Source organism: Xyrauchen texanus, chromosome 26, assembly GCF_025860055.1.
Source record: "Xyrauchen texanus isolate HMW12.3.18 chromosome 26, RBS_HiC_50CHRs, whole genome shotgun sequence".
In the NCBI taxonomy this organism is placed as follows: Eukaryota; Metazoa; Chordata; class Actinopteri; order Cypriniformes; family Catostomidae; genus Xyrauchen; species Xyrauchen texanus.
This window is the reverse complement of record NC_068301.1, coordinates 35,424,871-35,439,517: the sequence shown is the minus strand read 5'-3', so window position 1 is coordinate 35,439,517 and position 14,647 is coordinate 35,424,871. Positions and strand designations below refer to the sequence as shown.

Here is a 14,647-nt window from a genome sequence, read left to right as displayed (position 1 = left end):
ATGAGAGAATAAGTATTACACATCATTGGCAAGACAATGCACTTTTCAATGAGTTTTGTGCTGCAGCTGACACTTGTTTTCTCTCAGTATGTAAAGATCTCATTTTCTTTACTTTGAAAGATCATACATTTTAAGTGAATAATTCAGGCAAAAAGGAAATTTTTTAGAAGAATATCCTGGCCACACTTTTCCATATAAATAAAAGTGCATATGGACTGGGACTTTTTCAGCTCTGACATGACAAGAAAGCACCATGAAAGTATCATAAACATTTATATGACTTGTGCATTACAAGAGACTGATTTACATTTCAAATTTAAAACCTTTTATTGTTTTAGCATGCAAAATAAACACTTCCCTAGAGAAAGTATATTTATTTGTCCATTCATCGCATGACAGATCTATAAAAATGTGTTGTTTTGCACTGGATACCTGATATTTTCACAAGAGTAAACATTTTGCTTATGGCATCCCACTTACAAGGTTTTCCTCACCTCTTCTATGGAAATCAAAGCTAGAAAAGCACAATGGAAGAGTCATTTATGCTAAATCATTTATCAGGCACAAGGATATGTTTTATTATTACAAGCAAAGTTATGGACGTTTTTCACAGATAATAATCTAAATGGATGAATCTCATGAAGAAATGTCCAGGGCATATGTTACTCCAAAATATATAATAATAATAATTCCATAATACAAACAATAATAATAATTATTAATTGTATATTAATAACATTAACATTTCAATTTGATTATATAATTATATTATTATATAATCATTACTATTATATTACTATTATCATTAATTAAATAATAATTACAAATTATATAATAATATTAATTATATAATAATGTTATTATTATTATTATTTTATATGAACTATTTTGCATTAAGAAAATAAATAAAATTAGAATTGTATAAATATTTTTTTTTTCTTTTCTTTTTTTTTTTCTTCTAGTCATTAAATAATTTTTGTCTTTTAATTTTTGGGTGAAATATGCCCTTGACATTTTGTGACCAATTTTGTGAGATTCACCTATACACTATACAGTCATTGTATTTTTGCCAAACAAATGTTGAATTAAACCATACTTATACAGATACAAGTGAAGTCCAGCACATTTTTTGACAACACATCAAGGATGTTTTCTTTCCCAACTCAGTCTCATGCATTTGGAAACAGTACTTTAAAATAGAGCAAAGACCCTTCAACACAAAGGCCACTTCTTCATCTGTATCTTATCATGGTAAAGTCCCTTAAACAGAAAAATATGGGGAACATATGAGGAACTGAGCCAGACTGAGTCTTCAAAGAGCAAGCAGCCTCACTGCAGTCCTGGAGGAGGAGGGATCTTGCTTGGCGGCCCTCAGAAGGGCTGGTTCTCATCATCCTGACAATAAGAATTAGTGTAATAAAAACAAAGCAAACTTCTCTTTTAAATGAATAAAAAATCCAGCGATTTCTGCAAAACTGGGTCTCTTTCTTTAAAAGATGCTCCTTCTGCAGCTTAGAGGATGTTATCCTCATGCTGGAATGCTTTTGGAGAGAAAATCTGGCACATTCTTCCCAGACTTCCTGTGGATAGAGGGACCATAGAAGGCTGCTAATTCTGTGGCACAGGGTCCAACTCTGGAACTGCATACGCTTCCATAAAGACAAGGCTGCACTAGCATGCAATAGGCTATAAGAGTTCCCACAACTTCACAAACAGCATAGTAAACATTCATGTGAGAGTTAAACTTCTTTGAAGCTGGTCAGCCTCATAAATACAATAAACAAGGCACTTAAGCTGAAGTTAAACCAGAAAGCTTGTGGGCAATATTCCAGTATAGGACAATGGAGAGTGGTGGGGGTTTTAGAGGTGGTCGTCAGAGTTACTTCATGGCTTCTGTCCCTTGCTTGGGCTAATCCTCAAGCATCCTATGATGCGTAAGAAGTGAATGCTTTTGGAGGCTAATTCTGTGCAGAGTTTGAGGGGGTGGTGTGCTTATAAAGGTTAAAAACACTCTTGGAAAGACCTGACAAGCTATCTATGCACCTTCTTAAATGTCAACGTATTTGCGAACCCAAAATTGATATTTTCCAAGTATAAATGCAATAGAAAACTAGTTTATATATTTACATATAAGGAGCTTGGTTTTGGAAGAACTTGTGTCAGATCACACATCAGCTATTGTAGAGACCTGTGACAGTCTGGGATCATGGTCAATCTCGTATCGGTAGTGATACCCCTCCCAAACTTCCCGGCAGGCATCACGCATGTCGAAGATTCGCTTTTTGATGCCTTTGCGATTCAGGTAGAGCACAAAAAGGAACATGAGACCAACAAATCCAAGCACAATACCCAAGAAAACGTAAGAGGTCTGCAACGCAAGATTGTCAGCCTCTCCCTCTTTGTGGCAACCCAACTCCAGTTCACCCACAGTCAACAATGATGTGTTCTGCAGTTCTGCGGGGAACACACAAGCTAACAGCTCAACATCCACCACATGCTGCTGTGAGTTGTTCAACCAGACAGCAAAGGTTTCGATGTCGCAAGTGCACGTATAAGGATTCTCCGCCAATTGGATCCTAACCGAATGCAAGACCTCCAACTGTTTCAACGCCTCTTCGCGCAAGGTCCTCAGAGCGTTATGGGTGAGATCAAGCTCCTGTAGATTATCCAAACCCGTGAATGTCCCATTATGGATGGCCACTATAGAGTTGTTGCCAAGATGTAGGCGCCGCAAGCTGACAAGATGGCAAAAGATACCGGGGGGCAAGTAGACAAGGCCATTACTGGACAAGTCCAACCCCAGCAGGTCAGCCAAGCTACTCCAGCGGAGAGAGGTGGCGAGATCAGTGATAGATGAGTGGTTGTAAAGAGCCTGACTGAGGTTGAGCTCTCTCAGCATGTGGCTCTGGACAGTGAATGCCTCAGGATGGATGAGGGCCAGCTGGTTGTTGCTTAGGTCCAGCGATCTGAGGCTTCGCAGACTAGAAAATGTGTGAGACTTTACCTCAGAAATCCTGGAGAGAAAAAAGGACAAATTTAATAGGGCAATAGGTTTACTTCATTTGTTCCAGGGTCATAACTACCCCACCCAATATTCAAACAGTGGTCAATATATTTTTGTTTTATACTTTAATTGCAATCTTGAATATTTGGATAAAATATTAATTTTACAACAAAATCTACTCTTTACTACATGATGCATTGTGCTGTGTACAGTGTTAGGAAAGTTACAAAAAAATTATAATTAACTGAAAATGACTAAAACTTCTATAAAACTCTAATCAGATTACTGACTTTACTGATTACCTCATTGAAAAAGTAATCACATTAATTTAAATTTGCTTTCTAAAACACAAAATAATGTCTACATTTCCTACTTGTTCATTGCCTCATTAAGTGACGCACACACTTTAGCTGTCACTGAAACGCAAACGTATTTACATATTAACGAAATTCATGGTTTAAATGTAATAAACAATACAAATTATTATTTTAGAAATATCTGTAACCCAAGTAATGCACTGAAAAGTAATTAACTTAATTGAAAGTCAGTAACTGTAACCTGATTACAAGAATGTAAAATGTAATGTCCTCCACTACTTGTACTAAAAGTTAATTTAAATTACTTTAAGTAATTTGTAACTAGATTACATGTGTAGACACCATTAAATGCAAGCTAAAAATATCAGAAAATATACTTGGGTTCAATAAAAACTGTACTGGTTTGGAAAATTCATAATATCTTTAAGCTTCTACTTGAGTTTCACCCTTATAGCTACCATAGTATCTACCACAACACTACAATAACAGATCCTTACATCCTTGACTAATGGGACATTCATTTGACTTCATTTCACTTTAAACCCATGGGATTTTACTAGGTTACATTTTCTGCAACATAATATATAATCTGTAAATGTATGATCTATAGGTATTATAGCCTCGGCTGCCATTAAAATAAGGAATTCATTTGGGATAGAAAGACGCTGGAAGTTTCTTACGCTGTTTGTGGTTTTACATTAAGGTGAATTAATGTGTCTATTACGCCACTTTTTGTCACTGAGATGAACGATAATGGAGGAAACTATGGCTCCCATTTTGGGAAAATTATGTAAACGAATCTTCAATCAAAGGTAAATGTAGTCGAGGCTATTCTTCATGCAACATTACATTACCTGTTGTTAGACAGTGACAGATTTGTGACATTGTCCAGTCCCTGGAAAGATTCGGGTCCTATCTGACTGATGTGATTCCCAGTGATGAAGAGGTTTCTCGTGTAGCCCGGGATGCCGCTCGGAATGTTCCTCAGATCTTTAGACACACATTTGACCGTCAGCGCGGCTTCCGAACACTCGCAGCCGGGAGGACACACCGATGCGCCCGCAGAGAGCGAAGCGCACAGCAGCCCGAAGACAACCGCACACAGTCCAGATTCAAACATGCTTTAAAGCCCTGGATAAATAGAAATGCAGCAAAAATCTCACGAAGTAATGCAGTTTCCCTCATTCAGCTGTTGTGCGGGTCCAGGGTTCCGCTTTATCTCCCAGGTGTCTCTCCAATCCAGCGTGCTTCTCAATCTAAACTTCACTCAGTAATGTGTAGTCCCGTTGCGAGCTTGACTGCTTTGCATCACTGAAACTCCACATGTGAGTGAGAGGCAGACACTTTATTTTCATGAGAAAAGGAGGTTCTTGGTGTTAAGACGTTTGATCCGCTCCTCTCAAACAATGCAACTGAACCCCCCCCCCCTGCTCTTAACAATTGGTAGGGAGGAGCTTTTTGGTCTCACATCTCTCCCCCTCCAGACTTTTCGATGATCTCAGGATGATTCCGATCTTGCACTCATCAGAGTGATTCATTAAAGTACAGAAATCTCATGAAAAGGTTAAGATCATCCAGATGTGAAAAGCAACCACAAAAGCTTTCAATGTAGTTTTTACTTAAATATTGGTTTCTAATCTGTAATTTATATAGACTCTTAAATAAAAGTTCTTCAAATGTTCAGAAGACAACTGTACGCTTTAGGTCGCTATATGGTTCTTTGGAAATTGAAAATGTTCTTGATGTTTGGTTTCTTCAGATCAGTGTATTGGTTTCGGGGTTCATTAAAGCACCAGTATGTACTTGGCTTAAAAAAGAACAAGAAGATTACAAAAACAATTTTTGTTGAACTTTAAAATAGGTTTTCCAATGATATCACCCCCCCCATTTTGTAGATGTTGGGGACATTTATCATAAAACCCACTTCACAGGACTCTTCGTCCTTTCTTTTGCCTGCCGAGCATCATTTGTCATCTAGGACCGTGGTTCTCAACCAGGGGGTCCGGACCCACTAGGGGGCCTAAGCACACTTCTAGGGGGGCCTCAAGATCTCTTAAAAGCATTTAAAATATGATCAATTATTATAATTTTTACATAATTATTATAATTCAACTTACATATACAGTAATATACAGTAAATATCTATTAGCCTACAGTGGGGAGGGGGCGGTGGTCTTCGAATATTTCCTTTGACAATGGAGGGCCTTGGAGTCAAAAAGGTTGAAAACAACTTGCAATCTGCACAAGTTCACAAGAATAGATTTTCTTTGTAACAGGCACAAAATCTAATCCGTTAATGTGAATATCAATGCATTCGAGGAGAAATCTCAAATGTACAAATTCATTTTAATGAACATAGAAAACTTGGAAAAATGAATAATTTAGGAACATTAATATTGTGGGATGGGATATTTACCTAATAAGTTATATGCATATTTATGATATTTATTGTGAGCTCTCGTCAAAACATTCCTGAAGTTCTGGGGTACATTTTGATACTACAGGTTTTCCAAAAGAAGAAACTCACTCAGTTTCACTCACTCACCATCTGATGGTGTTTGGTGCTCTGATGGCTCTTCAGTACGATATGAAGGAACAAAGCTATACCTATATGCATTAAGTTCTTGGAAAACGCGATACATGCCAAACAATAATCCTATGATGATGTCATCAGAATATGTGGAACATTGGAACCCCCACGCCAAATATACAGAATTTTGGGGGTTTGTGTCTATTCTAGATGACACAAAAACAGTTGTCTTTGTTCCAAATTGTATATTAGACTGTGTATAATATCAGAATCAGAATAAGAATGAGCTTTATTGCCAAGTGTGCTAACACACAAGGAATTTGTCTTGGTGACAGAAGCATCCAGTGCTCAAACAAAACAAAAACAAGACAGAGATAATAATAAGAAAAATTATATAAATAAAAAGTGAATAGAAAATATAAGTATATATATATATATATATATATATATATATATATATATATATATATATATATATATATATATAATGAAAGATGTCAGCCAGTTGTTTTTTCCCTACAGTGTTGCAGGATGGTGTCTTGAAGTTAATAAAGCCTTTTAGGCTTCTCCACACTGATGCAGGTATGTTAGCTGAAAACTTGTTTTTCAGCTTATCAGAGTAACTTCTTTTAGCCACACTGATTTCCTTATTTAGTGTGTTCCTGGCCTGATTTGACAAGATTTTATCCCCACTTCTTTAAGCATCCTCTTTGGTCTGACAAAACTGCCTGAGTTTTGCTGTAAACCATGGTTTGTCACTGTTGTGTGTTAAATAATTCCTAGTAGGGATGCACATATCCTCACAGAAACTGATAAGTTATGTCACATTATCTGTGAGCTCATCCAGATTGTTGTCTGCAGCCTCAAATATACTCCGATCAGTGCAGTCAAAGCAGGCTTTTAGTTTCAGCTCTGCTTCATTGGTCCCCTATTTACAGTCTTTACTAAAGGTTTAGCTGATTTTAGTTTCTGCCAGTAGGTTGGAAGAAGATGAACCAGACTAGGGACAAAGCAATATGCATACTTAATTGTTGTGTAGCAATGATGCAATGTATTTCTGTCTCCTGTGGGGCATGTAATGTGCTGTCTGTATTTTGTAGCTCACATGTGAGGTTAGCTGTATTAAAATCTCCCAGAATAATATTAAGTGAGTCCAGGTATTGTTGTTCTGTGTCTGTGCACTTCCAAATTAGGAGAGCACATTGTCTTTAACGTTGTTACATCAGTACAACAACTTTCATTGATGTAAAAGCATGTTGCACTGCCTCTCGTTTCCCCCATTAAAATAGCTGAAAGCCCAGCAGATGTAATGTGTTGTCCGGAATGGCTTCACTCAGCCAGGTTTCTGTGAAGCACAAGGCAGCAGTTTGAAAAGTCCTTGTTTGTATGAGTGAGGAGTTCGTACATTTTGTTGGGAGATAGCGGAGGTTCGCTAGATGAATACTTGGCAGCGCTGTTCCAAAGCCATGTAGTCAGAGCTTGTTTCCCTCACCTGCATCTCATAGTGCACTTAAACAACACAGCTTTGCCTCTTTCACCTATAAGGCGGGACTTAATTTCTACATCTGTTGACCCTTGGTGACTGCTGGGCGTTCCAGTTACTCCCAATAATTTTAATAGAAGGGGCCTGTCTCTGCTAAATACCCTCTGGTCTCACTCAATCTCACACCCAGTCATTTTATTCATGTTTCATTTACTAGTCTTTTACCTCAAATCACATGCTCAATTCACACTTTGTCCATTGCCTCAATGAAACCAGATCCAATACAAATAATAAATCCACACATAAAATAATAAATAAATAAAACCAAATAAACCCTCGTTCCCTTAGGTCTCAGTACACTTGACATTGCGTAGCTACGCATATGGGAGTGCCTTCATACACAACCTAGTTGAAACCTCTCTACAATAACGCCAATATTCTAATATTGCTAGAATATTAATAGTGTTTGAGCCCCACCTGTTTTGGCGCAAAACTGTCCGCTATAAAAACAGGTGCACAGACACCATTTCCTCAGAATTTCTTCCTTCAAGACAGCGATCGTCTCTTGTCTAGAAGCCCTCTACCTTCGCCGACGATTTACAGAAGTCAGAGGGTGGAATCTTCACGGGAAACTTTCCACTCTCCTGCAGTGCTCCGCCGAACATCACACTGCCTCGCCGATTTGACTCTTCCCTGGTGAATGGGCCTCAACATCCTGATTCCCTGAAGTGCTTCGGCAGGGTTTGTGTATCCTTACAAAGCAGTTGTATATTGTGTATTTTATACTGTGTGATATAAATATAAATATATACGAATTTTTATATTTATATATTTAAAAGAGTCACTTACGTGTTCAAGTCTTTTTAAAGATGACGTTCCATAAGTGTTCCTTGCGTGAGAGGCACATTCCGGCGTCAGATCAGGGAGACAAACTACCCTCACTGTGACCGCATGAGTCTCAAGACACTTCTCTCTTGAATCACCCTCATTCTGAGGGATGACTCCCACCCGCCTCTTTTGTGATTCCCGAGGATTCACACGAGGAGGCAAGGCGGGGCCGTGATGTCGAGCAGGATGACTTAGAGAAGGTCCTTGTGGTGGCACATGCCCCGCAATACCTTCAATCTCGCCGAAGCACATTTTTCTGATATGCTATATGCGAGACGAGCTCCGACCTTCTGAAAGAGCAGGCGGACTCGTCTCGTGCAGCGGTTCTGACGCTGGGGATAATAATGATGATGTCAATATGTCTCTCGCTGAATCAGGCGAGTGGTCAGTGGATGATGCTGTCACCCTCCCCCCAGCGAGCGCGAGGAACGTGCACGGGCCACTGACAGGGAGAAGCTCCATGTCCTTACAAGAGTGGTCGAAGAGCTTCACTCTGAGTGGTCTCCCCCAGAGGAACCTGAACAGTCTCGCCTCGATGAAGGGATCCAGAAGTCCGGACACCATCAAAATCTGCCCAGTTCTTCCCCGAAGTTCATAACAAACTATCCAAGTCCTTCGATCCAAGGCTTCGATCCGGAGATATTCAAAGAGCTCCAGACTGATACAGATTTAGCGCTGCAAGTCACTGCACAGGCCATCGGCAATCCATGGTCAACCTGGCTCCACGTATATGGCTGACCCTCACAGAAATGAGAAAAAAGGAAAAAGCCACTCTTTTGGATGCTCCAGTGTCTCCTGCCGGCCTTTTTGTGGCTCTGTGAATACGTTTGATGTACGTTACATTGTGATTCAGCAGCAGACACAGGCTATGAGACACTTTATGCCCAAACAGAGTATATCACAGCCGGTTCACCCTCACTCTGTTTCGATCCAGTGCCTGACTAAAAGCCACATACCTGCTGCCTCACTGGCACCTGCCTATCAGCATGCACAGCAAAAGCGCTGGGAAATATTCGGCAAAGCAGAAATCTATTTGCTTCAGTGGAGAATGCCCACTGTCCCCTCTGCAATGGCACCCAAATGGCAGGCGAAACACAAATATACCTCGGTATGCCTTATTCACTGTTATATGCAAAGTCCGAGAGGATAAGGAAACGGTTCTATTAGATTCGCCGAATTGGCCCAACCAGCCATGGTTTCCGGAAATGATGGAAATGCTGTACAGCTTGCTCACCATGGGAAATAACACTGAGGAGGGATCTCCTCTCAGGTGCAAGGCACAATCTGGCATCCCCAGCCCCAGCTGTGGAACCTGCATGTGTGGCCCCTGAACGGGGTGCACTATACACACCAGAACTGATGCATTCAGTCATGAACACAATTTTACAAGCCAGAGTACTATTCATGAGATGACTCTATGTACTAAAATGGAAGGTGATTACTGATTGGTGTCTCTTACATGGCAAGGACCCAGTAAACTGCCCCATACATGCAATTCTAATATTTCTTCAAGAGTGAATAGTGCAGATCTCACCCCGCCAACGTTCAAAGTGTATGAGGCAAATATATCTGCGTATCATGCTCATGAATCCGGCGCCTCTATAGGCAAGCATGACTTAATCATAAAGTTCCTTAAAGGAGCAAGACGATTAAACCCACCTCAGCCGGCTACAGTCCCAACTTTGGACTTAACTTTAGTCCTAAATGCTCTCGCAGGGCCCCACTTCGAGCCTATGGACTCTGTTGGACTGCGCATGCTCTCCGTTAAGACCACACTACTGCTGGCTCTGGCCTCAGCAAAACGGGTCTGTGACCTGCATTCACTATCAGTCATCAATTCATGTCTGGAGTTTGGCCCTGTCTTTTAAGAGCCACTGTCAAACCCAGGAAAGGCTATGTACCCAAGGTCCTAATCACGCCCGTCAAAGCGCAGGTGGTTCACGTGAGGGTAAGACTTGCCCAATTGGTGTTAAAGCACACTCAACTATGTTTTGCAGCAGGAGGGTCCTCTCAAAACACATTCGCAAGGTATTTACAACCTAGATGTAACGTTTAGAGCACTTGCTATTATTAACCAAATATATATATATTTATAGACTTCCCTTTAAGTAAGGGCTCCCCATCATTTGCACAACTGCCTGCAATCAGGACGTAATAATTTATCATAAAGTTGCAAGCACTTTCATTATAAATATACTCCCTTCCCGACTGGGTTCATAAGGAGTTAATTCATACTATATGACTATAGTTCATATATTCATTATGAGTGCTCTCCTCCTGGCCAACACGAGGATCACTCATTGTGGCATACTCATGTTGGTCACCATCCCACAAGACTGCAGCGCCATGTTTCCTCTCTGGGAAATTATGTTGTGTAGTGCTGTGTGATGGGATTCTGTTCCCCATATGCATAGCTACGCAATGTCAAGTGTAAGGGAATGTCTTGGTTACGTACATAACTTAGGTTCCCTGAGACGTAGGGAACGAGACATTGCGAACGCTAACCGCACTACAAGACTCAGAGTTCTTGAGGCATGAGCGATGCCCTCCTTGTTCTTAGTCAGAAATTCTGAGGAAATGGTGTCTGTGCACCTGTTTTTATAGCAGACAGTTTCGTGCCAAAACAGGCTGGCTCAAACACCATAGCCAATATTAGAATATTGACGTTATTGTAGAGAGGTTTCAACTAGGTCGTGTATGAAGGCACTCCCATATGCATAATGTCTCGTTCCCTTCGTCTCAGGGAACCGTTTTCTTTTTACCACTTGTGTTTTTCTCATTTCCCTGATGCTTTGCCATAGTCGTAGCTTTCGTTTGGCTAGCTAGCTGGTATTTCTCATCATTGCTCAGTACTGTAAATAGAACAAGCAATTTTGCCACATCTTTCAAAGAACATGCATCCTTACCTACTACCTACTTGAAAACAACATATGTTAGACATAGAGTATATCTTGTCTTCATATATCTCATTTAAATAATGAAATATTATAAAAATACTGAAAATGGTCCTATTTGATTGAGCTTTATTACAAAAATAATTTCGTTTTCACACATTCAATTATTGTCTTCTTGTAACCAGCGGTATAGCTAGACCATGACTGATAGGGCTGAAGCCCCGGATCTTTTGTTAATAGCCACAGATGTTTTTTTTTTGTGATGAACAAAAAAGAGAAAAAGTAAGGCTTAATGTTTATTACATTACATTACATTTCACTGCTGCATTTAAATATCCTCTTTGGGGTGCCTTGATTTTGAAATGGTTTAAAATCAAATTACATTGAACTTGTAAAATTATTGTACTTACAGTAAGTCTGCACACCTTGGGGAAAAAACACTTTCTTACAGTTTATCAAGCATTGAAACTTTGCTTTGTTAAAAACAACATGGAATCATGTTTAATAACAGTCATGAAACCCAACGCAGGTGTTTCGAGATGTTTTTATAAAAATGTATAAATAAGAGAATAAAGTTGTAGCATTATGAGATTAAAGTTGTAATAGTTTGAGAATAAAGTTGTAGCATAATGAGAATAAAGTAGCATATTGTGTGAATAAAGTAGAAATATTAGATGGAAAAAAATCTCAATATTAGGCTAAACAGAGTGTTATTAACACAACGGTAGAATGGATGCCGAGCCAGCAGCTTCATTAATGCAAGAGATGGATATGGAGGACATTGTTAAATAATAGGCCTTCTTTAGTTTAGGATTTTGAAATAAAGTAATCCTTGGTCTTTTGGTGCATCAGCACAGAGTTATTAGTTTCTGGACACTGCAGTGGTTATGTAGGAAATGTAATTTATTCAGTAGAAAGAACCAGACAGATTTGAGCATTCCCGCTCGGCATTGTTGTTGGGTTTTCCTCTCTAAACTATACTGTAACTGAGGGGATGTTACCACATACAATGTCTTGAAATGGACCTATATAATTCACAGCAGTTCCAATAATTTATCGTTTCACTTGTGTGTGAGCCTATATCTCGTGCCTCCCTTGACAGGCGCCCACATGTTGAAAACTCCTGTATTAATGCACACCCCATTCATGAACAGAGAGCTCGCAAAAACTTCCCTCAAATTCCATCACCACACGCTCCAACCAGAAGCCGTGGATGACTGCGGAGGTGCGTGCGCTGCTGAGGACCCGAGACTCCGCCTTCAGAGCAGGCGACAAGGCTGCCCTAAGAACAGCGAGGGCCAAACTGTACCGGGCCATCAGAGAGGCAAAGCGCGCACATGCCCAGAAAATCCACAGTCACTTCCAGGACAGCGGTGACACGCGGCAAATGTGGCAGGGTATCCAGGCCATCACCAACTACAGAACAACATCAGTTGCCTGTGACAAAGATGCCTCCCTTCCAGATGCGCTGAACGACTTCTACACTAGGTTTGAAGCACAGAACGACGTGGTGGCGAGGAAGACCACCCCTCCTCACAACGACCATGTGCTCTGTCTTACCACGGCTGATGTGAGGAAACTCTACGTAGAGTCAACCCACGGAAGACTGCTGGACCAGACAACATTCCTGGCAGAGTGCTCAGAGGATGTGCAGACCAGCTAGCAGATGTTCTTACCGACATCTTCAACATCTCTCTGAGCAGCGCCGTCGTTCCAACGTGCTTCAAGGCCACCACCATCATCCCCATGCCAAAGAAGGTATTGGCAAGAGGTATTGAAGCATTCGGGCCCTCACGGCCAGACTGTGTAACAGATTCTTTCCTCAAGCCATCAGACTCCTCAATACTCAGAGACTGGACTGACACACACACACACACACACACACACACACACGAGTTGCAGTTTAATTATTGTCACTTTATACCTGGCTGGCCTCAATAACTGCTATGTGCATAGAACACTATCTCATAGTATGTTATGTTTACATTTGGCATTTTTAGATACTGTCATCTTTTTGCACAACTGTGTACTGGTCGGCGCTGCACTGTCTCTCACTGTGCCTATTGTCCTGTTCATTTTTAGTAATTTATTGTACTGTTCCGTACTTTATGCACACATTTACACGTGCACTTTATATAGGTATGTTATTTAGTCTGTGTTGTCTCATGTGGTTCTGTGTTTGTCCTATGTTGTTTTATGTAGCACCATGGTCCTGGAGGAACGTTGTCTTGTTTCACTGTGTACTGCACTAACTGTATATGGTTGAACGACAATAAAAACCACTTGACTTGAGGTTACCAGAGCCAGCTAGATCCAGCTCCGTTCCTGCTTGCTGTTGGACTCCACTGTGTCTCTGAGTAATGATGACTAAATGCTTCCGGTGCCAGCCAGAAATCACTTCAGTCTATTATGATGGACTTCAGGGGATGAACTGATGCCAGCTCCAACCATAAGATATGGGATACTTCATATGCCATTGCCTGAACCTTAGATTTAGGAAAGACCTCACCGAAATGACCTGCTGGTTGAATCACCTCTGTCTACTGATGGACTACACTCTTGAAATAGAATACATAGACTATCATTTCACTGCCAACAAAAGCCTTCATCAGCCAACTAACAAGGACAATCGCATCTATGTGAACTTCTGCAGTTAATAAAGGATGAACTTCAAATACATTGGTCATTAATCTCACAGTTCACACAAAATATTTTTTTTAAACACTGACCCTTAACACTTAGATTAATCATTTTAAACCATGACTTGCACTATACATAAGTAATATTGGCATTATATTCATGTTGTTTTGTCTGAGGGGAACTGGGCCCCACAGTGAGTCTGATGTTATTTTTTCTCCATTATCCAACATCTTATGGAGTTTTGTGTTCCTTGTCGCCTTCAGCTTGCTCACTGGGGGTCTAAATACAATTATTATTTAATTATTTCATTTTATTTATTTATTTATTTTTCTCCCCAATATTCCAGAATTCATGTTGCCTGGAGTTTTTAACCACTGAATGTTCTTGGAAAGATTTTCTTTCAATGGTTTGTCCGCTGAACGATCCAAAAACACATTAAAGTAGTCTATCCCTCACAGCCTCATTGTCAAAAATCACATCGACATAGTGACACATGAAACATTAAACTGATTGTGTTCAATATCCTGCCCACGAAATAAATAAATAATTAAAAAGAAGTTATAAATATGGTTAATTCTGACCCTACATTCTGATTCCTTGCAAAAATGATAATTCTCTTATAGTTTACTCAAAACCATACTGTCCCAATCTCGTATTGTTTTTTCTTCTGCGGAACACAACCAAAAATATTTTGAGAACTGTATGAGGAGTTTTTGCCCATAAAAAGCAAGATTTATAGTGAGTAAGGACTTACATTTTGGTCTGTTTCTCACCCAAACCAATCGTATCACTTCAGACGACATGGATTAAACCACGGAAATCGAATGGATTACTTTTATGCATTTTTTGGAGCTTGAAGGTTTTAGACCCAATTGGCTTGCATTGTATGGA

General features: G+C 40.0%; 1 protein-coding gene across 1 annotated transcript; it reads right to left on the bottom strand.

Moving 5' to 3' along the window:
* Window positions 1-961: 961 nt before the first annotated feature.
* On the bottom strand, window positions 962-4,666 carry LOC127619960 (trophoblast glycoprotein-like). The gene is made up of 2 exons (XM_052093004.1): window positions 4,176-4,666; window positions 962-3,014 (listed from the first exon to the last, which is right to left on the bottom strand). Exons 1-2 carry the CDS (start codon window positions 4,439-4,441, stop codon window positions 2,165-2,167), a joined length of 1,116 nt encoding a protein of 371 aa, XP_051948964.1. The 5' UTR covers window positions 4,442-4,666; the 3' UTR covers window positions 962-2,164.
* Between the last annotated feature and the right edge of the window lie 9,981 nt (window positions 4,667-14,647).

Coding starts and splice junctions, on each gene's coding strand:
- LOC127619960 (XM_052093004.1), bottom strand. CDS start 4,441: ATGTTTGAATCTGGACTGTGTGCGGTTGTCTTCGGGCTGCTGTGCGCT. Junction 3,015..4,175: donor CTGTCACTGTCTAACAACAG/GTAATGTAATGT, acceptor TTTTCTCTCCAG/GATTTCTGAGGTAAAGTCTC.